Here is a 26,943-nt window from a genome sequence, read left to right on the forward strand (position 1 = left end):
GCGGGGCGGTCCCTGGTCACGACGGACCTTTCTCCCCGAAGGTGTGAGGGACAGCCCTGTGCTTCGGGCAACTTATTTACGGTTCTTTAAAATGTTGCTCATGGTATGAGGTGTCAGAAACAGCTTTCTGCCCGGACGGGGGGATGTCTGAGCAGGAAGTCAAGGCACACGGAGAGCCGCGGACGCCCACCTCGAAGTCCCCCGGAGCCCTGGCCGGAAGCCCACGTGCATGCGTGTGGTCCGAGGGGCCCGAAACCTCGCCTTCCAGGTAGCCCCTGGTTCCCAGGCGCTGGCAATTCATTTGCCGGAATGGTACTCATTGCCTGGTTCAGAGCTGGGGTAACTGGACAACAGAACAGACAAAAATCCGAGTCTTAGGATTCCCTTCTGGGTGGGGGCGGCGGGCAGCTAGGACGCGATCAAAATGAGCAGCCGCTGGGCTTGTTACAAGATATGAGTAGACCGAGGGAACAGGAGAGCAGCGCTGGATGTGGAGCTGGGGCGGGGGGTGCCCTGCGGAGGAGCTGCACAGTGTGTGGAAGCTGTTCCTGGCAGAGGGACCCCAGGGGGACGATGGCTGGGGTGGAGCGGGGGGTGGGGAAAGTCAGAGGAGGGGAGGGGACTGCACGGGAGCCCCTGAGGCCACCCAGTGACGTGACCCAAGTTTTCCAAGCATGGCTCTGACTCCTGAGTCAGGGTGCAGGAGCAGAAGGACCCTGAGATGTGTCCGTGACAGTGGCAGACAGAGCCCTGATTATATTTATAAAGGGGAGCAGTCAAGTGGGGGTAGTTGGACACTGAGGTGGGGGCTCAGGACACGACAGACAGATAATTAAAAACCTGGCTTCCCCTGGAGGAAACTGCACCCCTCCCTCGACCTGGGCAACGACCTGGGCAACACCCAGTGGGGAAACGTGTGTGTGTGGTCAGGGCCAAGAAAACGCTCCCTGACTTACACCTACAATGTATGGGGTTGGATTTGAATCCTGGCCCGAGGCCACTGTTTGGAGATGCTGCTGATAAGAGTTGGGGAAATGTCCTCAAAGCAATTCTGGGGCCCGGGAGGAAGGAAGAGAGGAAGCTGCATTATCCACTTCTGGGAGAAGAGGGGGCCACAGAGCAAGGGCAGAATGAGAGCAACTCAGCCCGTCAGCCCTAAGGGAGGTGGGCCAGACCTTGCCAGGGCAGAGGGATACACAGAGACAGTATTTGAAGAAATAAGGGCTGGAAACCCTCTGAATTTGATGAAATACATGAATGTGAACTAAGAAGTTCAACAAACTCCAAATGAGATGAACTAAAAACACTGACACCAAGACACATTATAATCAACTGTCAAAAGCCAAGACAAAGAGAACCTTGAAAACAGTGAGGAAGGTGACTTGTCACACACAAGGCTCCTGAGGCTGTCTGCAGATTTCTTATAAGAAATTTTGGAGGTCAGAAAAAATCAAAGAAAAAGCTAAAATCAAAGGTAAAAGAAAAAAACCCCTGTCAACCAAGAATCTTATATCCGCCAAGCTGTCCTTCAAACTGAGAGAGAAATCAAGGCATTCCCAGGTAAACAGAAGCTGAGGGCATTTGCCACCACTAGACCTTCCCTGTAAGAAATGTTAAAGGGAGTCCTGCAGTGGAAATGAAAGGACATAAGATGGACTCAAAGCTGTATGAAGAAATAAAGATTTCAATAAAGGTAAGTACATGGGCCATTATAAAAGCTAGTATTGTTATGAGAACTAAAGCTAGAAAACATTGCTGAAATAAATTAAAGAAGACATAAATAAATTGACATGCTTTAGTCATGAATTGGAAGACTTAATATTGCTACAATATCAATATCACTCAAAGTGACCTAGAAATTCAGTGTAATCCCTATGAAAATCTCAATGATGTTTTTTGCAGAAATAAAAAAATAAACCAACAACCCATCCTTAAGTTCATGTGGAATCTCAAGGGTCCTGAATAGCCAATCTCGGAAAAGAAGAACAAGGAGGAAGACTTATACTTCCTGAATTCAAGACTTGCTACAAAACTACCTTAATCAAAACACTGTAATACTGACATAAAGACAGACACAGAGATCCATGGAATGGAATAGAAAGTTCAAAAATAAACCCTCACATAAGTGGTCAAATGATTTTCAACAAGGGTGCCAAGATCATTCACTGGGGGAAAAGATAGTCTTTGAACAAATGGTATTGGGAAAACTGGATATTTCCATGCAAAATAATTAAGGTGGATCCTTACCTCACATCTTTTGCAAAAATTAACTGAAAATGAAGGATCTAAATATAAGACCGAAAACTATAAAACTCTTAAAAGAAAATGTAGGACAAAAGCTTCTTGGTACTGAGTTTGGGATGAAGGCATAGTCAAAAAAAGAAAAAAAATTGGACTTTCTGAAAATTAAAAACTTCTGTGCATCAAAGGTAAAAGGGCAGCCCACAGAATGAGAGAAAATATTTGCAAATCATATATCTTGTAAGGGGTGAATATGCAGAAAATGTAAAGAATCCCTAAAACTTAACAACAAAAATGAGTTTTTGTTGCCCAAATGGGTGAAGGACTTGAACAGACATTCCAAAGAAGATGCACAGACGGCCAATACTCACACGAATGGTCAACATTACTGATCGTTAGGGCAATGTACACCCGAACTGCAATGAAGTACCACCTCACACCCATTAGTGTGCTACCGTAGAAACACACAGGAAATGACAAGTGCTGGAGAGGGTGTGGAGAAATTGGAACCCTGCGTACTGTTGGTGAAAATGGAAAATGGTGCCACCACTGTGGAAAACAGTAGGAAAGTTTCTCAAAAATTAAAACTAGAACTGCCCTATGACCTAGCAATTCCACATCTGGGTGTGTACAAAAGAGCTGAAAGCAGCGTCTCCAAGGGGTGTTTGTGCACTCCGATTTACAACGATGCTATTCACAGTGTTAAAGCGTGGAAGGAAACCAACGTCCACTGATGGACGTCACGATAGCAAAATGTAGTCTCTCCAGACAACGGAATGTTATTTAGTCTTAAAAAGAAAGAAATTTGGATACCTGCCACAAAATGGACGAACCTCAAGGACTTTATGTGAAATGAAACAAGCCAGTCACAAGAAGACCAATGCCGTAAGCTTCCACTTACACAGGGTACTTTGAGTAGCCAGAAGCACAGAGACAGAGGGTAGGGTGATGGGTGCCAGGGCCTGGGGACAAGGGCGCTGGGGCATTAGTATTTAATGAGAATAGAGTTTCAGTTTGGGAATATGCGGAGAGTTCGGGAGACGGATGCTGGAGTTGGTTACACAATATGAATGTACCTAATATGACTGAACTGTAGACTTGGTTAAGACAGTAAATTTTATGTTATGTCTTTTACCACGATAAAAATAACTAGAAAAAAAGTAAAGAGATGGAGAAATACTATAGCATGCTCGTACCAATCAGAAGAAAGCTGGAGTAGCTGCAACTGTTGTAGACAAAGCAGACTTTAGAAGAAGGAAAACTGTCAGTGGTAAAAAGGGACATTACATAATGACACGGGGGGCATTTCTCCAAGGAGAGAGCACCCTTGCTGCGTATGCACCTAGCAAGCTGGTAGAATTGGGGGAGCGGTAGATAAACCCGCGAGCTGGCCAACTTCTGCACGCTTCTGTCACTAATTGATAGACCTGGCGGGCAGAAAATCAGTGAGAGGGGAGCTAAACCGCTCTGGAGATAACGGACATCAACAGACCCCGCGTCCAACAACAGCTGAATACATGTTCTTTCACGGTCACATGGAGCACTCACCCAAATAGACCATATTCTGGGCCATAAAACACATCTTAACATATGTAAAACAATAAAAATCATAAGGAATATATTTTCATAAAACAGTAGAATTATACTAGAGATCAGAAATAAACAGAAAGTAGCTGGAAAATTCCAAAATATATGAAACAGAACTCTTCTAAATAATACATGGGTCAGAGCAGCCCCGGTGGCTCAGCGGTTTAGCGCCACCTTCGGCCCAGGGCCTGATCCTGGGGACCCGGGATCGAGTCCCACGTCAGGCTCCCTGCATGGAGCCTGTGTCTCTGCCTCTGTCTCTCTGTCTCTCTGTCTCTGTGTCTCTCATGAATAAATAAATAAAATATATTTTTAAAAAAATAATACATGGGTCAAAGAAGAATTCTCGAAAGAAATTTATAGAATTTGAGCTAAATGAAAAAAAATACAGCTTATTAAAATTTGTGGGATGTAGTGAAAGCGGTGCTTAGAGGGATGTTTACAACATTAAATGGACAGAGGAGATTAGAGGAGGATAATATTAGGAGGATAGAGGATTAGAGGAGAAGCAAGACCTGAAATCAATAATCTAATTTTAGGAAACTAGAAAAGGAAAATCAATTTAAGCCTAAAGCAAGCAGAAGAAAAAAAATAATAAACACTAAGAACAACACTGAGCCCCCAAATGTGACAACTTAGATTAAATTAATTTTTCAATGCTTTGAAAGATATAAACTACCAACAGCCATATAAGGTGAAATGGAATAATCTGAACAGAAGCATATGTATTAAAAATATTGGAATAAAAAAAATAAAAATAAAAATATTGGAATAATAATCTCCCAAAAAGAAAGCACTGGTCCTTGACGAATTCATTGATCAAGGGAAGAAATTACATACATAGGAAATTACACCAAATTCAGTACAATCTCTTTCAAAGAATAGAAGCAGAGGGAACACTTCTTAACCCATTCTATGAAGCCAGCATTGCCTAATACCAAAACCAGATAGAGACATCACAAGAAAGAAAAACTATAGACCAAAATGTCTTATCAACATAGATGCAAAAAAATCTCCATAAAATATTAGCAAGACCAATCCAATAATGTATAAAAATAAGTACACTACATGACTAAGTGGGATTTATCTCAGGTATGCAAAGCTGGCTCAACATTTGAAAATCGATTAATACAATCTACCACAGGGCAGCCCCGGTGGCTCAGTGGTTTAGCACCTGCCTTCGGCCGGGGGCGTGATCCTGGGGACCCGGGATCGAGTCCCACGTTGGGCTCCCTGCAGGGAGCCTGCTTCTCCCTCTGCCTGGGTCTCTGCCTCTCTCTCTCTCCCTATGTCTCTCATGAATAAATAAATAAAATCTTTAAAAAAAGTACTCTACCACATTAGCAGGCTAAAGAAGGAAAAAGTAACATGATCGTATCAATCGATGGAGAACAAGCATTTGACAAAAATCCAGCGCTCATTCAGAATAGAAACTCTATGCCAAACAGAAATAAGCTTCCTTAGATAGATGAAAATTCTACAAAATCCTTTAGTGAGCATCAAACTTAATGGTGAGAAACTGGATGTTTCCCCCTAGTATTGGGAATAAGGCAATGATGTCCCCTCTAACTGCTCATATTCAACGAAGTCCTAGCAAGTGCAGTAAGATAAAAAAGAAAAAAAGAAATACTATGTATATTGATTGGAAGGGAAGGAATAAAACTGTCTGCCTGCAGATGACGTGATTCTCTATGTGAAAATACCAAGGAATCAATTAGAAAAACCTTCCTGCAACTAATAAGTGATTGTTTTAAGGTCACAGGATACAAGGTTAATACATGAAAGTCAGTCACTTTTCTTTACATTCATCAATACCTAATTGGAACTTGAAATCAACAACACAGAAGCACTTACATTAGCATAAAAATGAAATACTAAGGTACAAATTAACAAATGCAGTCCCGACTAAAATATCAGCAAGGTGTTTTGTGGGGATAAACAAACTGATTTTAAAGTCTGTGTGGAAAGTCATCCCCCCCCCCCCACCCGTGGAATAGCCAGTATAATAAATACTACAGGAAAAAAATTTAGAGAATTGATATTTCTGATTTCAGGACTATAAAGCTAAAATGATCAAGACTCTATGGTATTAGTGAAAAAATAGATGCATACATCAATAAAACAACAGAGAACCCAGAAATAGACCCACATAACTGCAGTTTGATGAAGAAACAAAGGCAATTCAATGGAGAAAGGATAATTTTTGCACAATTTGACATCCATATGCTAACAAGTGTATCTAGACCCAGACCTGACACCTTTTATAAATATTAATTCATGGACCTAACTATAAAACACAAAACTATAAAACTCCTAGAAGACGACATAGAAGAAAATATGGGTGACCTTGAATTTGGCAATGAAGTTGTAAAAAAACTCTGTTATTTTAATTCCAGTTAGTTAGCACAGTCTATCTTAGTTTCCGGCGTACGATGCGGTGATTGAACTTCCATACAACAGCGATGCTCACCCCTGCAAGCGCCCTCCTTAATCCCCAACACCTCTCTCACCTACCCCCCACCTCCCCCCGGAACCGTCAGTGTGTTCCCTGTTTTTTGTTTCTTCCCTCTTTTTTTCCTCTTTGCTTGTTTGTTTTATTATTTAAATTCCATATATAAGTGAAATCACGTGGTATTTTTCTCTGACTTCTTTTGTTCAGCAATATGCTCTCCAACCATGTCATTGGAAGGGGCAAGATTTCATTCTTTGTATAGCTGAATAATATTCCATTATATGTATCAGCCGTCTCGCGTCTACTTTATCCAATCGCCTATAGATGGACGTGGTAATGAGTTTTAAGATAGAACGCTTAACTACACTTTATGAAGAAAACAATAATTAATTGGACTTCATTAAAATTTAAAACTCCTGGGGTCACCTGGGTGGCTCAGCGGTTGAGCATCTGCCTTTGGCTCAGGTCGTGACCCCGGAGTCCCGGGATCAAGTCCTGCATTGGGCTCCCCTCAGGGAGCCTGCTCCTCCCTCTGTCTGTGTCTCTGCCTCTCTCTCCTCTCTCTGTGACTATCATGAATAAATAAATAAAAAATCTTTAAAAAAAAAAAAGATATATAGATGGCAGATAAATATGTGAAAAGATGCTCAATAGCATTCATCATTAGGGAGTTATAAATTAAAACAAAAATGAGATACGCTTATTGGAAAGACTAAGATCCAAGTAACTGACAAGGATCCAGAGCGACAGGAATTCTCATTCCTCGATGATGGGAATGCAAAGTGGCACAGTTGCTTTCTGGCGGTTCCTCACAAAGCTAAGTAACGGTTATACCATATTATCCAGCGCTCCTCGCACTCCTTGGTATATACTCAACTGAACTGAAAAGTTACACGTGTACAAAAACCTGCACACAAATGTTTATAGCAATTTTACTCATAATTGCCCCAAACTGGAAGCAATCAAGGTGTCCTTTCATAGGTGAATGTGATTCATCCACACAATGGAATATTATTCAGCACCCAAAAGAAATGAGCTATCAAGCCATAAAAAGAAGAAGAATCTTAAATGCATTTTAAGGGAAAAAAACCAACCTGCAAAAGCTATACACGGCATGGTTCTAACTCTATGACTTTCTGGAAAAGGCAAAGCTGGAGACAGCCAAAGGATAGGGGTTCGGTGCAGGTGGGGAGGGAGAGATGAGCGGGTGGAGCGTGGGGGATGTTCAGGGCAGTGAAGTCACTCTGTGTGACGCTGTAATTGTGTGTCCCTGTCATGATGCATTTGTTAAGGCCTCTAGAAATTTCCAGCACAAAGGGTGAGCCTTCACGCCTGCGCATAAACCAGTCACTTAGCGGTTGGGGGATTCCACGAAGGAATGCGGACTTGACGAGGGAATCAAACCACCATCTGAAAGCACCTCGCTGAAGGAGGCGAGGAAGGATGCTGATCGAAGCATTTTGGAAATGAGCAGAGTCTGCAAGACTAAAGACAACGGGGCTGCACATGAACACTGTCCTCCGGTTGGTAAGATGCGTCCCGTGGGGACGGCCTAGCGAGTGGGTTCTCGCTGTGCACCCACTGCGACTGAGCACTTGGTGAGTGAGCGGGACGACGGGAGCGGGTAGGGCGGCGGGTGGGGGGGGCAACTCGAGTCCCAGCAAGCGGGGAGGCCAGGGCCACCCGCGCGGTGACCGGCCCAGCGAGGGCTCGGGTTGACCTCACGTGGATTCACGGTCACACGTGGAAGTACTTGCAGATGTGTGTGTGTGCGGGCTGGTGCGCACGTGGGCCTCCTTCCCTGTGAGCCACGGGACCCGGAGAGGCCGCCTTGGTGGCAGGGAGGCGCCCGGCCCTTGGTTCCCCAGACCCTCCCCGGAGGGGGCAGCGGGGCTCCTTGGGGAACTGCTGGGTCCGGGCTAGGCCGTGAACACGGGTGCGTCGGGGCATCCGGTCGCGCCAGAGAGTAAGTGCCCCCCCACAACACACCTGCCCGCCCCCCAGCCCACAAACAGAAGCCCGGGGCACTGGCTTATGTGCAACGCCCCAGGCCCACGGAGAGGCTCCCGCGGCTGTGGCCGGGCCGGGCCCGGCTTCCACCCTGCACCCGACCCGCGGCCTGAGGTAACCAGGGGAGAAGCAAATCAATAGGGCGAAGGGAGCCGGACCCGGCGGAGGCGCCTGTTCCCGAGTGGGGCTCACCGCCGCCCCCGCAAGGCACCGAGGCCGCAGCCCTCCAGCTGCCCCCGCTGCCCAAGCCCTGCCTGAGCAGCCCCAGCCGCGATTCCGAAGGCCTCGGGCCATGTTCTTCCTCTGCCCGGGGGTCGGGGGTCGTCGGGTCCTCCCCAAGGGCCCTCCCGCTGCCCCCTTAGCACAGCCATGCCCCGGGCAGGTATCTCTCCCAGAGGCTTTTTTTTCTTCCCCAACCAGTGGGGCTGCCTATGACCCCAGACCCCTGCCCAGGCTGCCCCTCTGCACAGGAGCCTCCCGGCCTGTGAAGCGGGTTTCTAGCCCACGGCCAGGACGCACAGAGCATTTGCAGACAGAGCAGAAAGCGGGGTGGGTGGAGCGACCAGGGCACCCTCCAGGTCTGCTGAGGCTCAGCCTAGGGCCGCATCTCAGCTTCCCCACTCCCGTGGACAGGAGCCGCCTTCTCCCCGCCCTCCCGTGGACCTGACCGAGCTCACTGCCCGCGGGCTCTGCACCCATCCCGCACCGGCGGCCTCGCTCCCATCAGGCCCCATCCCGTCCTCGCAGGCGCGCAGGTACCTGGCCTCGGCGAGTCTCGCAGTTGTGAAGGTAGCTCAGGTGGTAGATCTTCAGGTTTAAGGTGCCGAAGTTCAGGTACTTCAGAAAAACCTGCAGCAGGCATTAGAACAGCAGCAGTTAGAAACCCCGGCAGCTTTCAGGTGTTCAGGTGTGCGAGGCGGACACGCCGGCTGCCTGGCCCAGGCAGCAAGCTCGGCGGGGGCGGCGGGGGGGGCAGGACCCACGGGGGGGGCGGGAAGAAACCCACGGGGGGGTGGGACCCACGGGGGCGGGACCCGGGGGGGTACCTACGGCAGGGGGCTGGGAAAAGACCCACGGGGGCAGAACCCACGGAGGTGGGAAGAGACCCACGGGGGTGGGACCCATGGGAAGAGACCCACGGGGGACGGGACCCACCGGGGCAGAACCCAGGGGAGGTACCTACGGCTGGGGGGCTGGGAAGAGACCCACGGGGGCAGAACCCACGGAGGTGGGAAGAGACTCGCGGGGGTGGGACCCATGGGAAAAGACCCACGGGGGGCGGGACCCACGGAGGTGGGAAGAGACTCGCGGGGGTGGGACCCATGGGAAAAGACCCACGGGGGGCGGGACCCATGGGGGGACACCCATGGGCGGAACCCACGGGGGGCAGGAAGAGACCCACGGGGGGGGGGGGGGATCCCCGGGGGCGGGACCCACAGGGGGCGGGGCGGGACCCATGGGAAGAGACCCACAGCACAGGGGGCGCAGAGCCTGCGGCTGGGTGCGAGCTCGCAGCCGCGGGGCGTGGGGGGACTGGGCCGGGATGGCCGCGGACACTCACGTCTTCGTCCTCGCTTGTGAAACACGGGCCGTCGAGCTTGTTCAGGGCCATGATGACGGCCACCACGTCCTTGCCGTTCATGATGGGTGTGGCCAGGATGTTCCTGGTCTCGTAGCCGGTCAGCTCATCGGCGAAGGGGCTGAAGTGGGGGCACTGGGGCAGGAGGAGGGAAGGGAGGCGGTCAGCCTGTGGGCCTGGGCTCCCGCCCCGTGGGGCAGCCCCGAGCTCCGCCGAGGCCCGGCCCGGGCATCAGATGCCCCCGCAGGATGAGAACGCAGCCTGTGGCTGTTCCCGTGGCTGCAGCCCTCTCCTCCCCATCGGAGCCCATGACCCCAGGCCTCGAGCACACACTCTCCTGAGGCCTCACAGGCTGGGGCTGGGCCTGGCCTGGGTCCTGCCGCCATCTGGCCGAGGCAGCTTCGGGGTTACCCCTGGAGTCTGTGTCCCCGGCCCGACCCGAAGCCCCTCCTAGCTCAGGGTGCCCTCTCCTCTCACCCCCACAGGCTCCTCCCCAAAACTGTGTTGGCTGCATAAAGGGAGAGTGTGAGTCGCGTGGAGGGTCCCTGCCGATCCCCTGGGGCCACGCTCCGCCAGCGTCTGCTCCATGGGGTCCGTAGATGGGGCCTTTGTCCACTTGTGGCCCCTGGGCAGGTCCTGCTAGTCTTAGAGTTGCTCTGGGGGCCTCTCCTTGACTGGGAGCTGGTTGAGGGGCTCTTCTGCTGTGTCTCTACAGGGAACGGGTCAGCTGGGCTTGGTGAGGCCCCTCGGGGTGACAAGGACTCTGTGCTTCAGAGTGGATGTGACTCCCGCTCCACCCTCTTACTTCCCGGGGCTGATATTTATTTGCGTGAGGCCCAAGTGACCAGACGCAGAGCTGCAGTGGACGGCTCAGACTTGGACTTCCTGGGTGGGGCCTGGGCCTACCACCACGTGACCCCCAGCAAGGATGGGATGACCCCGTGCCTGCTCCTCCCCGGTCAGTGTGGGTGGAGTGAGGAAACCCCTGTAAATGCTTCCTACATTTTGTTATTATTATTTGCTGTTAGGGGAGCTCTTGCGCGTTTACTCGAGGACTGTCGGTCCCGTAGCAGACAGAGGGGTGACTGACCCCCGTGACTTCCCGTGCCCGCTCTGTGGCCCGGCCTCCATGTGGCCCAAGAGGGCCGCGTCCACCGTCCAGCCTCCGTTGCAGGGGCAGCTAGGCCACAGTTCGGGCCAATGGGAGGTCAGCTGTCCGCGTTCCACGTTCGTGACCTCTCTGGTGTCCTGGGCACCCACCACTCCGCGGCTCTGCTGCCCTGGCCACGTGGCCCAGTCTCCCGGCAGACGTTCCTTGCTGCCTGGCAGCGGCCATCTGGGGTCCTGCACAGCGCTCCCCGCTCCCAGGCGCCCCACGCTGTGCCAGACACCCCCTCGGGTCCCGCCGCACTGGGGCCTTCACGCCGCGGCCTGGGGCTGCAGCCTCTCCCTGGAGGCCGCTCATCGGCCCCCGAAGCCCACGTGCACGGTGAGGGGAGCCTCAGGTCAAGAGCAGGCTCTGGCCAGGAGCTGTGCTCTCTGAGCAACATCGCCCAAGGCCTGGGGTCACCTGCATTCCACATGTTCGTACCCTACCCCGGCTCCTCTACTGAATCAGACCCTGCGGTCCCAGAGCCTCGCTCAGGGCCCCAACCCCCTGGAGGGCAGCGGACGATGCTCAGGCTCCGGAGGCCTGGAACCAGAGTGTCTGAATAGGAGCAGCCCCAGGCCCATTGCACCCCAAGCCTCATTCCCAGAACATCTGTGCTCTCAGGCCCCCCATTCCAGGAGTTGGAACTCACCCATCACCCCAGGGAAGGACCCTGCTGTCACCTTGGCACCTCCCGCCGCCTCAGGCTCAGCAGGTCTAGGGGTCCTGTGACTGCTCTAAAGCCCCTCCAACTCTGTCCCCACTGCCTGGACCCTCGTCATGGCTCACCTGCCGCACCCACCCTCCTGGCCCGCCTGTGCCCCAATGGCTGGCCTGGTCGTGCTGCCCTCCTCCCTCTTCTGAGCTGGCCTGGTGCCCAGAACTTCCCCACAAACCATGTCCCTCATGCCAGCCCAGCCTCCTTTGAGCCCACAACGGCTGGCGGCCACAACTGGGGTCTGGGCACCTCGGCAACATGCAGGACCCTCGTGATGGGCTGTTTCTGGGCCCACAGCTCTTTGGAGGGGGTCAGAGATGACCACAGAGCCAGGGCCTGTGGCTGAGCTGCGGCTCCACCTCCTTCCAGAGCCTTCTTTGCCTGGCTGCCTTCCCAGGAGCCCTCGGGGGTCTCAAGAGCTGCCAAGTGGTGCTAAGGTGATGTCTTCCTCCTGCCACCACACAGCAGCCGTCCTTGCTGCCTGCAAGGGGTCCCTCCCCTGGGCACACCCTGCTCTCCAGAAACAGCCCCCACGCTTTCTCACGGAGCAAGGGTGGTGCCGGAGTCCCAGTGGAGCAAGGCCCTCTGCCTCAGTCTCCCCTCTGAAGACAGTGTGCGTCCAGGAGCCTGACACTTGCATTGCTTAGGTCTTCGTGACCCACTTACTGGAAACTCGCTGTTGGGCAGATTGTGACTCTGCTGTCACTTCACCGCATCTGAGGTAAACAAGGCCCGGCGCAGCCCTGAGGGTCGAGGCGCTACGGGCCTGATCCCTCGCTCACCGGGGAGAGAGCAGAGTGGCCTATCCCGGCGGAGGTGGAAGGTCTCGAGAAGCCAAGGCCTTAGGAGGGGGAGGGCACAGGACCTAGAACAGCCCTGCCACCTGAACTGGGGGGCAGCGGGGGACAGACCCCTCAGGGCGGAGAGGCACCCCAGCCTCAGAGCAGGGAGCGGTCGCAGTAGGAGGAGGGAAGTGGTGGAGGACAGCTCGGTGCACACCCCCGCTCCCCCGCCAGCTGCCTTGGCTTCCGGGTCGTTCAGGCTCCTGGCATCCCCATGCAGGGGGTGACCCACTTCTTAAAATGGAGTGAAGATGAAGCTAATCCCAGAGATTACTATATTCAGGTCGCCGGGCCCAGGGTTGCCGAGAGCAGAGAAGTTTAAGAGGATTGCCATCACTTCCTTCCCAGGCCCCAGAGCGCCTGGGGGATGTGCACGTGTCCGTGGGTCTCCCGGAGCGGGGCCAGGGGCTCTTCAGGAGAGGCCCATCCCCGTGGGCCGTCCCCTCCGGTTCCCTCACAGACAGCGCAAGGGGCTGATGGACTCAGGGCTCCTGCTCCCCCTCTCAGAGGCGGGAGGGGCCGGAGGGGCCGAGGCAGTGGCTCCTGTCCTCCCCCAGCAGGAGCTTCCTGCTCCCTCCTGGAGCCCCTCATCCCCGTGCTCCCCTTGGGGGCCTGCCCCTCACGCACACCCGAGGGGCACCTCCATCCCCTGGCCCCAGCCGCCTGGTGTCCCTCCGGGGTTCCTGGTCTCCTTGTACCTGCACGCCCCGGCCTCCCCCTGCCCCTCCTACAGGACCCTGGCCTCCTGAATCTCAGCTCCGCGCACCGCTGCCTACCCTTCCTGGCTAGCCTGGTCTCCCCGCTGCCTCTCCCGAACCCCCAAACTTGCCGCGCCAGGAGGCAGCATGGTCCCCTAGGAGGTTGTGAGTTTGGGGCTCTGGGGCCCACTGGCCCTTCCCTTCTGGGCCTTCGCACCAGCCCCTGCTCTGACCCCTTCCTCCCCAGTCCTCTGCCCAGGGCCGTCTGGGTCACGGGGGCAGCGGCCCTGCCCAGACCACCCTCCCAGCCACCCCAGAGCTGGCTGCCTTCCTTTCTGCAGGCTCTGGCCCCGCCAGCCCCGCCCGCCCCACCGCCCCAGGCTGCCTTCCTGGCCGTGGAGGTGCGCACATGTCATGCAGGCTGACCCCTGGGACCTACGGGGACTCCTCGCCGGCCCTGCCCGCTGCGGCCCAGAGCCCACCTCTGTCACGTCCTGGACGTTCACCATCTTCTTGGTCTGAGCCACGTGGCCCACCACCCCAATATCCAGCGGGAAGACGATCTCCGAGTCGGGGGGCACCAGGCAGTCCTCCAGGGCGCTGCCGGGCTGCACGCTGAAGAGGCGCGTGGCGAGCTCGGCCACGCCGTTGCGCTGCCGGTACATGAACAGGCTGCAGCGGTCGGCGCGCAGGATGGTGCAGAGGCGCCGCAGGATCTTGAACACCACGCGCTCCATGTTCACGCTCTCCTGCATGTCCTGTACCAGCTCGAACAGCGCCGCGCTCTCCTCCACCTGGCACAGCTCGCGGAAGCTGGCGCAGTCCGTGGGCTGCCCGTCCCCGCAGGCGCCAGCCACATGCTCGGGGCTCAGCGTCTTCCCGAAGTACTGGTCCGTGAAGTCGGGGTTCTGGTCCAGGAAGTGCTGCACCTGCTCCTCACTGAGGCTCATGGTGTCCTGCTGTCTGTCTGGAGGCACGGCCGCCCCGGGCGCTCACACACTCCCGGCAAACACTGTCATCAGCAAAGCCTTTCTTAGCGACGATTACGAGGCCTGGGCGGACACCAGCTGACTCGCCCACGCCTGCCCCCCTTGGCCCCGGTCTAGGACGGTGTACCCGGGGCCCTGGGGCCATCAGACCCCTGGAAGGGGGGCGCTGGGGAGCAGCCCGGGGTGGGCGCAGCTGAGGGCAGGGCGCTGGCTTCCCTCAATCCTAGTCCCTCGACGCCGCGCCCCTGCCTGCCTGGGGCCTGCCCGAGAGTTCTGGGAGGCCCGGCCGCAGCTCCCCCCAATCTGGGGTGCTCTGACCGGCCCAGACCGGCGTGGGGCACTGCAGCCCAGCCCTAGGCCTGGAGGAGCGGGTCTGAGGGGTGGGGGAGTAGGGGGTGGGGGAGTGGGGGGGGGGGTGTCCCTGAGAGCAGCTCCGCAGCTCCCCCTCCTGGAGGGAAGTGAGGAGAGGGCACGAAGGTGGCCCAGGCCCTGGAGCCCCGGGACCGGAGATGCGGGTTTGCAGACTTTCTCTGCTCGGTGGTGGGGGGTGGCCTTGCAGGAGGGGTTTGCACGAGAGAACAGGTCACCCGAGTGACAACAGAGCAACTCTGGTAAGAGCCGCACCCTGCGTCAGAAGCTGTCCTCGTGAATCCCCAGCGCGCACCTTCTTCCCTGGCCCGATTCCTTGGTGGTGCTCCCCGCACACGCAATCCACACCCATGCCGTGGGCACGGCCGTGTGTCATAGACCAGCTTGTGCCTTGGTGTCTGTGCCTCGCACAGGACCGGCGCGCCCGGCCGCAGCCACCGGCTCTGTCCCCACTGCCTGCCACCTCCGTGCGGACCAGGCTGGGGGCCCGAGGGCTTGCTCCGGTCTGTCTGAGTCTCCAGGGGCTGGGGGGCTCGTGACGTCTCTCGGATGTGTGTGTGCCTGCTGTGTGCGCGTGCACGCCGTGTGGACTGCGGGGGCTGGGGGAGCCGTGCTGCCCGCGGCGTGAGCCCACCGGGCCCGTCAGCAGAGCGCGGTGGCCCTGGCACCCTGGGCCCAGCTTGGAGGTGGCCGCCATGGCCCTGCCCACAGCTGCCCACAGGGTGACGTGTGTGAGTGTGCACACGTGTGTGACTGGGGGCCGAGGGACTTCTGTGCTCACACACGTCTTCTCAGCACAAGCCTTGGTTGGGGGACTCTGCACGCGGGCTCTGGGCCGGCGCCTTGCAGCTGTGCTGGCCACAATGGGCCCAGCTGGCCGAGCGCCGGGCACAGGCCCTTGCGCTGCGACATTCCTGTCTCTGCTTAGTCACGCAGCAGACTCCTTTCAGGGATCTGCTCTGAACATCCCACTTTTCCTAAAAATAGTGAGTTCTGCCTGGGGACCCGGGGACAGCAGGGAGGCAGGTGCTGCGCTGCTTAGATTTGGGGCTGGGGCTGGGGGTCACCTTGCTCCAAATTCAGTCCCCAGACAGCTTCCAGAGCCTTCCAGAGTATTGTCCCCAGACTCTCCGAGCTGCAGTCCAAATTATGCCTGGTGTGAGGGACATGCCAATGAGCCAGCCATCTGGCTGGGCAGCCCAGGGCAGCAGGGTCTCCGGGGGGACACTTCCCAAATCCTTGGCTCACTCCACCCCCAGGCACACTCAGGGCCGCGACCCCCCTCCCTGCCTCCGCCCCCCCGCCCCTGGCAGCTGGCTCCTTCCCTGCAGGGCTGAGGGTGGGTAAGCCCACCTGCCTGAAGCCCTGGGCAGGGTGGCCCTGCTGGGGCTGGGGGCCGCCAGTGAAGGACGCACCTGCGTCTGGCGGCCGTAGGCCTAGGTCACGGCAGCGGGAGAGGCACGTCTGGGCGCTCACAGGCACCAGGTACTCGGGCTGGTGGGGTGGAGGGGGGCTCCCTGCGAGTGGGTGGGGCGGAGGAGGGGGCTGGCTGAGGAGTTCGGGTACCATCGTGCCACAGCCAGACACCTGGGGTGCTGGCCGGAGCAGAAGGGGGCCCAGAGCATGGGGCGCCCCCTCAGCCTTCACCATTACACAGCGTGCCCGCCGGCCCTAGCCGTGGTGCCGCGTCACTTCACCTGCGGGTTTCCTTGCCCGGCGGCCCGCAGCGTTCGCAGGTGTGGGAGCCAGAGGCATCGGGGGTTAGCGTCTCCAGGGAGTCCTTGACCTGTGACTCACGGGGTCGTGCGCGAGTTCCCCCGCTGCCTCACCTGCGGGCCCAGGTAGCTGCTGAGCCACAGGCTGGCGGGATTGGCCCTGCCCTTCCTCACCCCGTGATGCCGCGGCACTGAGCCGCCCTGAGGGGTGGGCACCGATGCAGGTAGGGATGCGCCTGCGAGAGAAGCCTGGGGCACACGTCTGACTACACGCGTGAGGTGTGCTTGCCAGACGTCTCTGAGGTACGCCCGTGGGTACACCCCTGAGAATCCGTCATGAGGAACGTCCGTGGGGAACACCTGGGAGGCGCGCCGGGCGGCGGGCCCACGAGATGCACCTGTCGGCCGCACCTGCCAGCCAGGCCCGCAGAGAGCGCTGGGGGGGGGGGGGGGGCTGCGCCTGCGCACAGGGCCCATCGGAAACCACAGGTAACCTCGCCACGAGTGAACGTGGGAGATGCTCGAGGACAAGTGGGATTTCTCCTCTGCTAGGTTCCTATTAATTTTACCTCATCCTAATGTGGAATTTCAAAATTAGCAAGTCCACCCTGGGAGCCATTTATAACAAGGAATATGTCTTAAATAGCTATTACATGAAGAGAACTCCAGTTTCTTATCCCAAACCGTGGGGAGGATGCAATTTCACAAGGAGCGTTACGCCTGAAATTAAAATTAACCAGTGAGGAGGAATGGCAGGGGACGGCCGGGATGGGAGGCATCAGAGTTCACACTAGGAAATCTCATTTCGTTGCCAGAGCAGAGACACAGACACATCCATCAGGCCCTGTACTTCCAGAGCTTGACTTTTGCCAGAGGGATGACAGGAGGGGTGTTAAGTGCCACGTCCTCATGGGAAAGGACAGATGGCAACGTGGACGGTGGGGTGCGCGGGGAGGTGCCTCAGACGCTGACCTCAGGACGGGGCCTGGGGCATCGTGTTGGCTCCATCCTCTGCTCCCACCGGCTGCCTGACCTCCGGGAGTCTCGCAGCCCCTCTGGACCCCATGTGGCTTCTGGCCAACGGGATCTTGCTGGGGTTTTCTTGTGGGGGGAGGTACATGACTAATGGTGACATCAAGTGTGTGCCCTGAGCAGTAGCACGTGGTGAGGTCCTGTGGAAGGCAGGCTGCAGGGGACCCGGTCCCTGCCCGCCCAGGGAAAGGGGAGGAGGAGGCTGAGGGTGTGGGAGGGAACGGAGGCCCAGGTGGGGGGTGGCGAAGGAGGAGTGTGGAGCTGCAGGTAGTGGGATGAGGGGTGATGCAGGCAATGGGTGGATCCTGCGCTGGCCTGGGGCGGGGGCAGGTTGGGCAAACCTTGGCTAGAGAGTGATGCTGGACCCAGCACAGGAGGTAGGGCCTGTGCTTGGTGTTCGGGGAACGGGGTCCAGGGGCAATCAGCACTTACTCACTTTGTGGTCACCTGCTGGCAGGGCAGGACCAGGCTTGACGTGCCTGAGCCGCTGTCACGGGGTGAGGGGACTGCAAACCCTAGGACCACGTGCCTCTGCTGGGGATGCAGCGGGAGGGCCGGTGCCCGTGTCCTGGGGACTGCCAGCGGGGCATAGAGTGCGGGAGGGGGCGGGAGGGGGCGGGAGGCAGATTGTACATCCTTCTGATGGTCTGGGGTCCCCGGCCCCATCCCAGCAGGGTCCCGGGTGCCTTCCCGGGCAACGTGAGTGTTGGTGACTGGTTGTCCCTGGTGAGCCCGCCCCAGGGGCAGCAGATCAGGGAGGGGCAGGGAGCTGGGGCAGGGCTGAGGGCTGCCCACGGGCCAAGCCCAGCTGCCGGGCCGGCAGGCAGGTCATCTTAGGCCGCTGCCACCTGACCACGGCTCCAATGCGACTTCAGGCAAGACCGGCAGAAGGCTGCCCAGCCAAGCCCACCCCAGGTGGCCGACCCACAGAACCAGGAGCAAATGAGAATGGGTTAAGCCACTAGTTCGGGGGCATTTTGTCATGCAGCAAATGTACCATATATACTCCTGGATCCTCTAGAAAACAGAGCCTGGGGCCTGGATGCAGAGCGAATACCTCAGTCCCAGGCAGCAGGGGGGTGGGCAGAGGGAGTCGGGGGGTGCTGGAGCGAAGCCAAGCCAGCCCTGAGCCTCGGTCCCCAGGACCCCTGGTTGCTCATCAGGCTCACGCGGAGGAATCACACCTCAGGGCAGCCGCAGACGAAGGATGGAGGGGGTCGCTCTGCTCCTCCACCGTCCCGCTGCCCACTGGCCGCTTCGCCCTTGGGCAATGAGCTCGGCTCCCCAGCCCGGGGCCTCCCAGCGCCCTGGGCAGCCGTTCGGAAACCCCACGGGTGGCATTTCATCCGCAGCAGGAGGGCGGGAGATGCCCACCAGGAGGGAGGGTGCCCGCCCCACACAAGAGACTGGCCAGGACCGGGTGGGCCGGGTGGGCCAGTCAGAAGCGCAGAGGTGGACCCGAGGCGAGGACCGAGGCTGAGACAACTGCGGCGCCGGCGTGTCACCAGCGCACAGGATGCAGTGGAACCTGGAGAGATGACACGGGGAACCGGGAGGGTCGGGGAGCGGAGCTGGAGCCCCGAGGGGCCGCGGCAGGGGGTCGGGGGTCGGGGCCCAGCCGGCTCTTCCCCGCCGCTCGGGACCTGGACCTTTCCACCGCGGAGCCGCAGCACATGGGCCGGGACATGGGCCAGGACATGGGCGTCCCGCAGTCTGCCGTCATCGTCTGTGGCGGCTCCCACAGCTCTGCCAGGGCGTCTCTGTAGCATACCCAGCAGCCTCTCCGTGGGCACTTAGGGCATTTGTGTGTGGGCTCTGGGGGAGAGTGGGCGATGCTGTTCTCTGCCCACCCTGGACCAGGCGGAGCCCTCCGCGGGGGCGGCCTTGCGCATGAGGCGGCAGCGAGGAGCCGGGGTGTCGGCCCCCCGGAGCGGTGCCGCCTTCGCTGCGCCCAGAGACCTCTGGAGGCCTCCTCCCCCCCGGGGAGCTCGGGGCAGGGCGGTCGGGCAGGCCCCTCTGCACCGCGGGGCTTGGGCCCTTCTCTTCAAAACCGCCCTCAAGAGGGCTGAGGTCAACTACCTTGTGCCTTTCGCTTCGTGGCTTGGAGCTGTGAACGGGATCTTATCTGGAAATAAGGTCTTTGCAGATGTGACCAATTTAAAACGAGGCTGCACCGGATGGGGGTGGACCCTAAATGTCACCACTGGTGTCTTTATAAGAGGCCGGCGGAGAGGGCCCCCCGAGGGTGGGGCAGAGGCTGGAGGGACGCGCAAAGCCAAGGACGCCAGCACCGCCCACCGCGGGAGAGGCCCCCAGAGGGAACCGGCTCTCAATCTGGTCTTGGATCAGGACTGAGAGACAACAAATAGCGTTTGTCGGAAGCCCCCACCTTGTGTGTTTGGTTAGAGAGCCCCGGTGACTCGCCCAGGTGGCCTTGGGCCACCGTGGGCCACCGTGGGCCTGGTCTAAGCCCCCACAGCCCCAGCCCTTTGGCCAGGCTGCTTGGGGACCAGATCCGGGCCGCGCGGCGTGTTTCCCGGCCGTTGCTACAGGTGCCGGGGGGAAGCTCCTGGCCCACTGAGCGCTCACGGTTCTTTCCACTGCTGGACTTGTCCCAGGTGTAGCTGTCTTGGGGAACGCAAGTCTGAGGTGGAGCCGAGACCAGAGGAGGGCAGAGCCCCAGAATTCGCGGGGGGCAGAGCTGGAACCTGCCCTCCCATTGTTGTTCCAGCCATTTGAGCAGCTTTCCTGTAACTGTAGAGGAAAGCATGGTAAGACGTTTACCTGCGCATCACAGTTCACTTACTGCACTAGTCAGGGACCCCAGGAGAAAGAGAACCAGAAAGAAGGGGATTTGTGTCAAGGAATTGGCTCAGGCAGCCACGGAGGCTGAGAAGTCCCACAGCCTGTGGTCCACAAGTTGGAGACGTAGGGATGCGATGGTGTGCGCTCCTGCCCCAGCTCGGCAGGCTGGAAGACGGAGTTCTCCCCTCCTCCACGGTTTGTCCTCTGCGTGTCCTCCAAGGGTGGGACGAGGCATCTACTGATTCAAATGCTAAGGAAACACTCACAGACCCACCCAGAAATCACGTTCACCCCGAAGAGCTGGGTACCTGTGGCCCAGCCAAGGTGACACATCAAAATCAGTTACTTAAAGATCAGCTGTTGGACCCGACGAAGCCAGCTCTGATAACCAGGCCCTGCCAGGTGGAACCTGGGCCCTCTGAGACCACGGTCCCTCCGGTGGGCAGCTGCCCCAGACACCCCCAAGCCAATGCTTGCCCCTGAGGATGGCAGCTGAGGCGGAGCCCACCCGGTCCTTAGAAGTGCATTATCTCCCCTCCTGCTTCTGACCCATGAACTCCTGCTCAGCTTCCACATGGAAGCCTTGCAGCCCCATCCTGCCTCCAAGCACTAAAACTAGCTTTTCCCACCCAGAGACCATTGCCAGCACCACACCCACAGGATGTGAATGCTACATGGGGCAGCCTCAGACATGAAGCAGGAAGGGCCCTGGGAGCTGTTCTGGGGTGCATGGGCAGCGGTAAGCTGGGGCCCAGCCACCTGGGGGCTCAATGCTGCCATGAGGTCCTGCTCAGAGCAGCCAGGACAGTAGCAGAGACCAGCCTGAACTGCCTTAAACAGTAGGGAAATGTGTCATCTCACACAACCCAAGTTCAGGAGGTTGGGTGACCAGGGGTCTGTGCAGCACATAGTGTGGTCCCTACAGCTCAAGGGCTGGCTTCTCTCCTCATGACAGCTCTACACCCCTTGGCATTGCAGGGGGCCCCAGCTGGTGGCAGTGGAAGTCAAGACTGACTTATCTTGGGCTCCCAAGAAGTCGCAGAATCCAGCAGAGCCCATAGTGGAGAGGGAGAGGGACCCCTGGGGGGGCGTGGCCTCTAGGGAGAGGTGGCTCACGGTGGGCTTCACACAACGGGGCTGCTTGTAGCTGAGCCCATGCGCAGAGACCACATGGCCTGCAAAGCCTAAATTATTTACCATCTGGCCCTTGGCAGAAGGTGTTTGCCATCTCCTGGCCTGGGGTTAATCACAGCCCACCCCTAGAGCCAGTAGAGGTGTTGGAGGAGGGAGCTGCAAGGACCTGACTGCTGGTTGACCTGTGAGTTGGACCTGGGTAACTGGAGGCTCTTCATTCCCTCCCCTGTCCTTGGAACGCCCATTCTGCTTGACCTCGCCACTTCTAGAAGCTGTTTCAAAGAATAGCTTTGAGAAAGTAATGTGGTGAGATCATCTGGATGGCATATGTGACTGAACACTCTTAAGATCTCTATGTAAACTTTTAAGGTTCTGGAAGGAGATGTGAAGATACCCTTGTCTTGTGGCCGCCCAGATAAGGCTGATGGGAAGTTCCCTTGCTTCTTAAACCTGCCACCTGCCAACCTGAAGAGGACTGTCTTTTTCCTCCATCTCTCTCTGCCCTCTGTGTCTGGAGACTTGTTTCAGATTTCACCTGGGAGGCTCCCAGGGAGGTTGCAAACTAACAGGAGGGTCATTGTCCCTGAGCTGCCTGGGCTACTTGGAAGAGGATGGAAGTCTGAACAAAAATCAGGTCCTATAAACATCCAGTGGCACCTCGGGGCAGGCTTTGGGCAAAGCACTGCTGGCACCAATGGGGACTGGAGTTTACTGTAGCTTTGGTTTCTCTCTTCATCCCGTTTCTCAGCCAGGCAAGAAGATTGGTATATTCCAAGCCTGGAATTTCAGAGATGGAATGCATTAGAAAACAAGTCATGGGGACGCCTGGCTGGCTGAGCCGTTGAGCATCTGCCTTCAGCTCAGGGCGTGATCCTGGGGTCCTGGGATCGAGTCCCGCATCGGGCTCTTTGCATGGAACCTGCTTCCCCCTCTGCCTGTGTCTCTGCCTCTCTCTGTGTCTCTCATGAATGGATGGATAGAATCTTTAAAAAAAAAAAAAAAAAAAGAAAACAAGTAAAAAGGCACAGGATCCTCACTTCAGAGGACATGTGATTATAGTGGATTGAGACAGAAAAACTCAAGTAATGATCATAGACCCAAGGACTGAGAGGGAGACTTAAAAGCCCCATGATAGAGTAGTTTGGCTTGAAGGATTAATCTTCCCAGAAGAAACTGTAGCTGCAAGTAAGGTGGCTTCAGGGCCAGGAGTTGAGATAAAACACTCTTGCCCAGCTGGGGTTGTAAAGCAGTGGCCAACACTCTAATAACAGGATTGAGATCCACCCCCTCCATTCCTGCAACTGACCTCAAGTACCTGACCCGTGACATTGGCTAATGTGGGAGGAAGTGAGAATGTTACTTCTAAACAGCCATAGGGTAGGTTCATCATTGTTTTCTATCCCTTTTCCATAAACACGTCCCCTAAAGGCCTGTTTCTCCATTTGGGTCCCCTAACAAAGAAGAAGATGTTCTACAGCTGTCCTGCAACCGTGCGATGTGAATGAGGGTACCGTGGTTGTTGTAAGCCTTGCTCATCGGAGACTGTTTACTACCTCAGCATAACACAAGAAGCTAATTTAAAAAAAAAAAACAACAACAAGATCCTGAATTGAGTTAATCCTGTTCCCTGATTCATGAGCCATTATCATTGTCCATGCAAGGCCTCTCTTGTATCTTATTTTATCCATCCACCACCTTCCATCACCCACCATCTCCCATCCATCTATCCTTCATCCACCTATCCACCATCCGTCTGTCTTCCCAGCTTTTGTCTTCAAGTTTGAGCACTCCCATTTAGTATCTTCCATCATGTAGCACCTTAAAAAGTTTGGGGGAGTATAAAGAAAAAGTGAAAATTTCTTTTACGAATTCAAGTTCAATTGACTTGTTAAAACTACTAAGCAATGTTTAAAGGAAAATTTATAGCATTAAATGATTACATAAGGAAAGAATAAAGGTCTCAAGTCAGAACTAGAAAATGAAGAGCAAACTAAAGCCAAAGTAAGCAGGAACAAAGGTACTAATAAAAGAGCAGAAGTCAATGAAATAGAACACAAACAAAAAGAAAATAATGAAACCAAACACTAGATTTTTGAAATGATCAAAAATATTGATAAACCTCTAGTCAAACTGATCAAGAAAAAGACACACACACATTACCAATATCAGAAATGAAAAAGGGAATTTCACTACAGATCCTACAGACACAAAAGAATTAAAACATTATTCCGCATCACTTGCCATCGGGGAAATACAGATCAAAACCACAATGAGATCCCACCTCACACCAGAGAGAATGGGGAAAATTAACAAGGCAGGAAACAACCAATGTTGGAGAGGATGCGGAGCAAGGGGAACCCTCCTGCACTGTTGGTGGGAATGTGAACTGGGGCAGCCACTCTGGGAAACTGTGTGGAGGTTCCTCAAAGAGTTAAAAATAGACCTGCCCTACCACCCAGCCATTGCACTGCTGGGGATTTACCCCGAAGATACAGATGCAGTGAAACGCCAGGACCGCTGCACCCGGATGTGCACAGCAGCAATGTCCACAATAGCCAAACTGTGGAAGGAGCCTTGGTGTCCATTGAAAGATGATGGATAGAGATGTGGTCTATATATAAAGTGAAATATTCCTCAGCCATTAGAAGGACAAATACCCACCATTTACATTGACATGGATGGAACTGGAGGGCATTATGCTGAGTGAAGTAAGTTAATCGGAGGACAATTATCATATGGTCTCACTCATATGGGGAATATAAGAAATAGTGAAAGGGATTATAAGGGAAGGAGGGAAACTGAGGGGGGAAAGATTAGAGAGGAAGACAAACTACGAGAGACTCCTAACTCTGGGAAACAAAGAAAGGGCTGCAGAAGGAGAGGTGGGGGCGGGATGGGGTGACTGGGTGACGGGCACTGAGGAGAGCACTTGATAGGATGAGCGCTGGGTGTTATACTGTATGTTGGAAACTTGAACTTAAATAAAAAATTTTTAATAAAGGAAAATAAATAAAAAAGAAAATGCTGTTTTTTAAGCATTTTATTCTTTCAGCTTTATTGAACTTTTCTTTTATGAACTCAAGTTCCAACTAAGGGATTTGATTCATGCATTGTTATTTTAAGCCACTAAACCAGAGGTAAAGAAGAAAAACAAACCCTCACAGCTTGGCTGGGCTGGTCACCTTGCGTGGGAATATTTTTCCTTTTCAGATTCGGTGTGTGCTCCTTTGTTCTGCTTAAATGTGTGTGCCGTGTGGCACCTGAGCAAGCCCACTGCTGCATCTGTCTATGCGGAGAGGGCTGGAGTTCTGCTGCAGCACAAGAGGGCTGCATGCAGGCTAATGGCCATGCATCAGCCACTGGGGGGCACCCATTGGCCATACAGGGGCCAGCAAAAAACGACGGGAGTCGTGATTCAGCACCTATTCATGATAAAAACTCTCACGACTGATCTTGGTCTTGACTTCTAGGGTGAGTAAGCTTGCTCCCTTCAGTGCTTGACTGTGGTTTTTTTTTTTTTTTTTTTTTTTCTCTAATAGCAAGATGTAATAGGCAGAAATATTTGTACTTCTCTTGAAAACAGGCAACAGATGCTATTTCCTTGACAATGACCAAATGGGATTTATATCAGGAAGGCAAGGTTGGTTTAATACTGAAACTCAAGGAATGTCATTTACCATATTGACAGGCTGAAAAAGAAAAACCAACTTCTAAGTTAACCACTTGTATTGTGGACAACTTTATGGCAACAAATCTAAAAACATAAATTAAATGGGCAAATTCCTTGAAAGACATAAACTATTAGCATTCAGTAAAACATTTTTAACAGGAATATCCCTAAAACTCAAAAATTTTTTTTGAATGTATTTGAATTTATAGTTAAAATCATCCCAGAAAGAAGACTTTAACCCCAGACGGCTTCACAAGTGAATTTTACCAAACACTTAAGGAAGTGTTTTCTTCAGTGTTTCTTAATGAAGAAATACTATCAATTTTATACAAACCTTTACAGAAAAGAAAATGAGGGAGCATTTCCCAACTCATTCTATGAAGTCAGCATCACTTTGATACTAAAACAAGACAAAACATTACAAGAATGAAAACTATAAATAATACTCCTTATTAATACAGACCCCAAAATCTTCAAAAGAATATGTAAAAGGGATCTGTGTATCCACATACGTGTAGAAAGGATAATAGATTATGACAACAAAAAGGCATTTGACAAAATTCAGCACCTATTCATGATAAAAACTCTCAGCAAACAGAACTAGGTCTCAACCATGTCAGTTATCTACAAAAGCCTATATCTTACCTCAGACGAAAGGGTGAAGGACTAAATGATTTCCCACGAGATCAGGAGCAAGGCAAGGATGTTATTCTCACTACCTCTGCTCTGCATGAGGGCCAAGCAGGTGCACCATAGCTCGAAAAGGGATAAAAGGCTTTCAAGGAGGAAGGGAAGCAGTGAGGCTGTTTCAACTTGCTTGTGATACGTTGTCTATGTAGAAAATCTTAAGGAAACTACAAAAATAGCTGTTAGAGGGGTGCCTGGGTGGTTCAGTTGGTTCGGTGACCAACTCTTGATTTTGGCTGGGGTCATGATCTCAGGGTCATGGGATTGTTCCCTGCGTTGAGCCCCATGTCGGGCTCTGAGCTAAAACGTGGAGCGTACTTGAGATTCTCTCTCTCCATCTCCCTCTGCCCCTCCCCCTGCTTGCACTCTGTCTCTTGTAAAAAAAAAAAAAGAAAAATAGCTGTTAGAACTAATAAGTGGATTTAGCAAAGTTGTAGGATAAAAAGGTAATTAAAAAAACAATTGTATTTCTATATACTACTAACAAAGAGTTGGACAATAAAATATTAAAGTAGCATTTACAAAAGCATTAAATATATGAAATACTTATAGATAAATTTAGCAAAATGTGTGCAAGGCCTGTATACTGAAAACTATAAAAATAGAATTGACAGAAATTACTAAAGACATAAATGTAGAGACAAATCATATTCATGGATTGGAAATTTTTTAAAAAGATTTTTATTTATTTATTCCTGAGAGACACACAGAGAGAGGCAGAGACACATGCAGAGGGAGAAGCAGGCTCCATGCAGGGAGCTGGATGTGGGACTTGATCCTGGGACCCCGGGGTCACGACCTGAGCCCAAGGCAGACGCTCAACCACTGAGCCACCCAGGTGTCCCTGGAAAATTTAATATTGCTAACAAATCAGTTATACCCAAAGTAATCTATAGGTTCAGTATGATCCCAATCAAAAGTTCGATAGATATTTTTGGGTAGAAATTGACAACCTGATTCTAAAATTTATATGGAAATTCAAAGGATCTAGAGTGGCCAAAATGATTTTAAAAAGGAGCAAATTTGGAGGACTTACTACTACCTGATTTTGAGATTTGCTAGAGAGCTGCAATAATAAACACGGTATGGAATCAGCATAGGACAGACATACAGATCAATGAGACAGAGTTGGGAAAGTAGAAATAGATCTACAGTTTTATAAACAACTGATTTTCAATAAAAGTGCCAAGGTAGTTTAATGGGAAAGGTGACTATTTTCTGCAAATGGTGCTGGAACACTTGGACATCATATGCAAAAATAAGAG

General features: G+C 54.0%; 1 protein-coding gene across 2 annotated transcripts in view; it reads right to left on the reverse strand.

Moving 5' to 3' along the window:
- Window positions 1-14,367, reverse strand: part of PDE6B (phosphodiesterase 6B) — a 28,605-nt gene extending 14,238 nt beyond the window's left edge. Inside the window, exons 1-3 of one of the 2 annotated variants that reach the window (XM_072738073.1) lie at window positions 13,760-14,367; window positions 9,852-10,004; window positions 9,050-9,139 (exon numbers count right to left, since the gene is read on the reverse strand). In XM_072738073.1, coding sequence (XP_072594174.1) covers window positions 9,050-9,139; window positions 9,852-10,004; window positions 13,760-14,227 — 711 coding nt within the window. In that variant the 5' untranslated portion in view covers window positions 14,228-14,367. The remainder of the gene's footprint in view (window positions 1-9,049; window positions 9,140-9,851; window positions 10,005-13,759) is intronic. The other variant, XM_072738072.1, reaches the window with a different exon arrangement.
- Window positions 14,368-26,943: the final 12,576 nt, after the last annotated feature.

This window comes from Vulpes vulpes, chromosome 14 (assembly GCF_048418805.1).
Source record: "Vulpes vulpes isolate BD-2025 chromosome 14, VulVul3, whole genome shotgun sequence".
Taxonomy (NCBI): Eukaryota; Metazoa; Chordata; class Mammalia; order Carnivora; family Canidae; genus Vulpes; species Vulpes vulpes.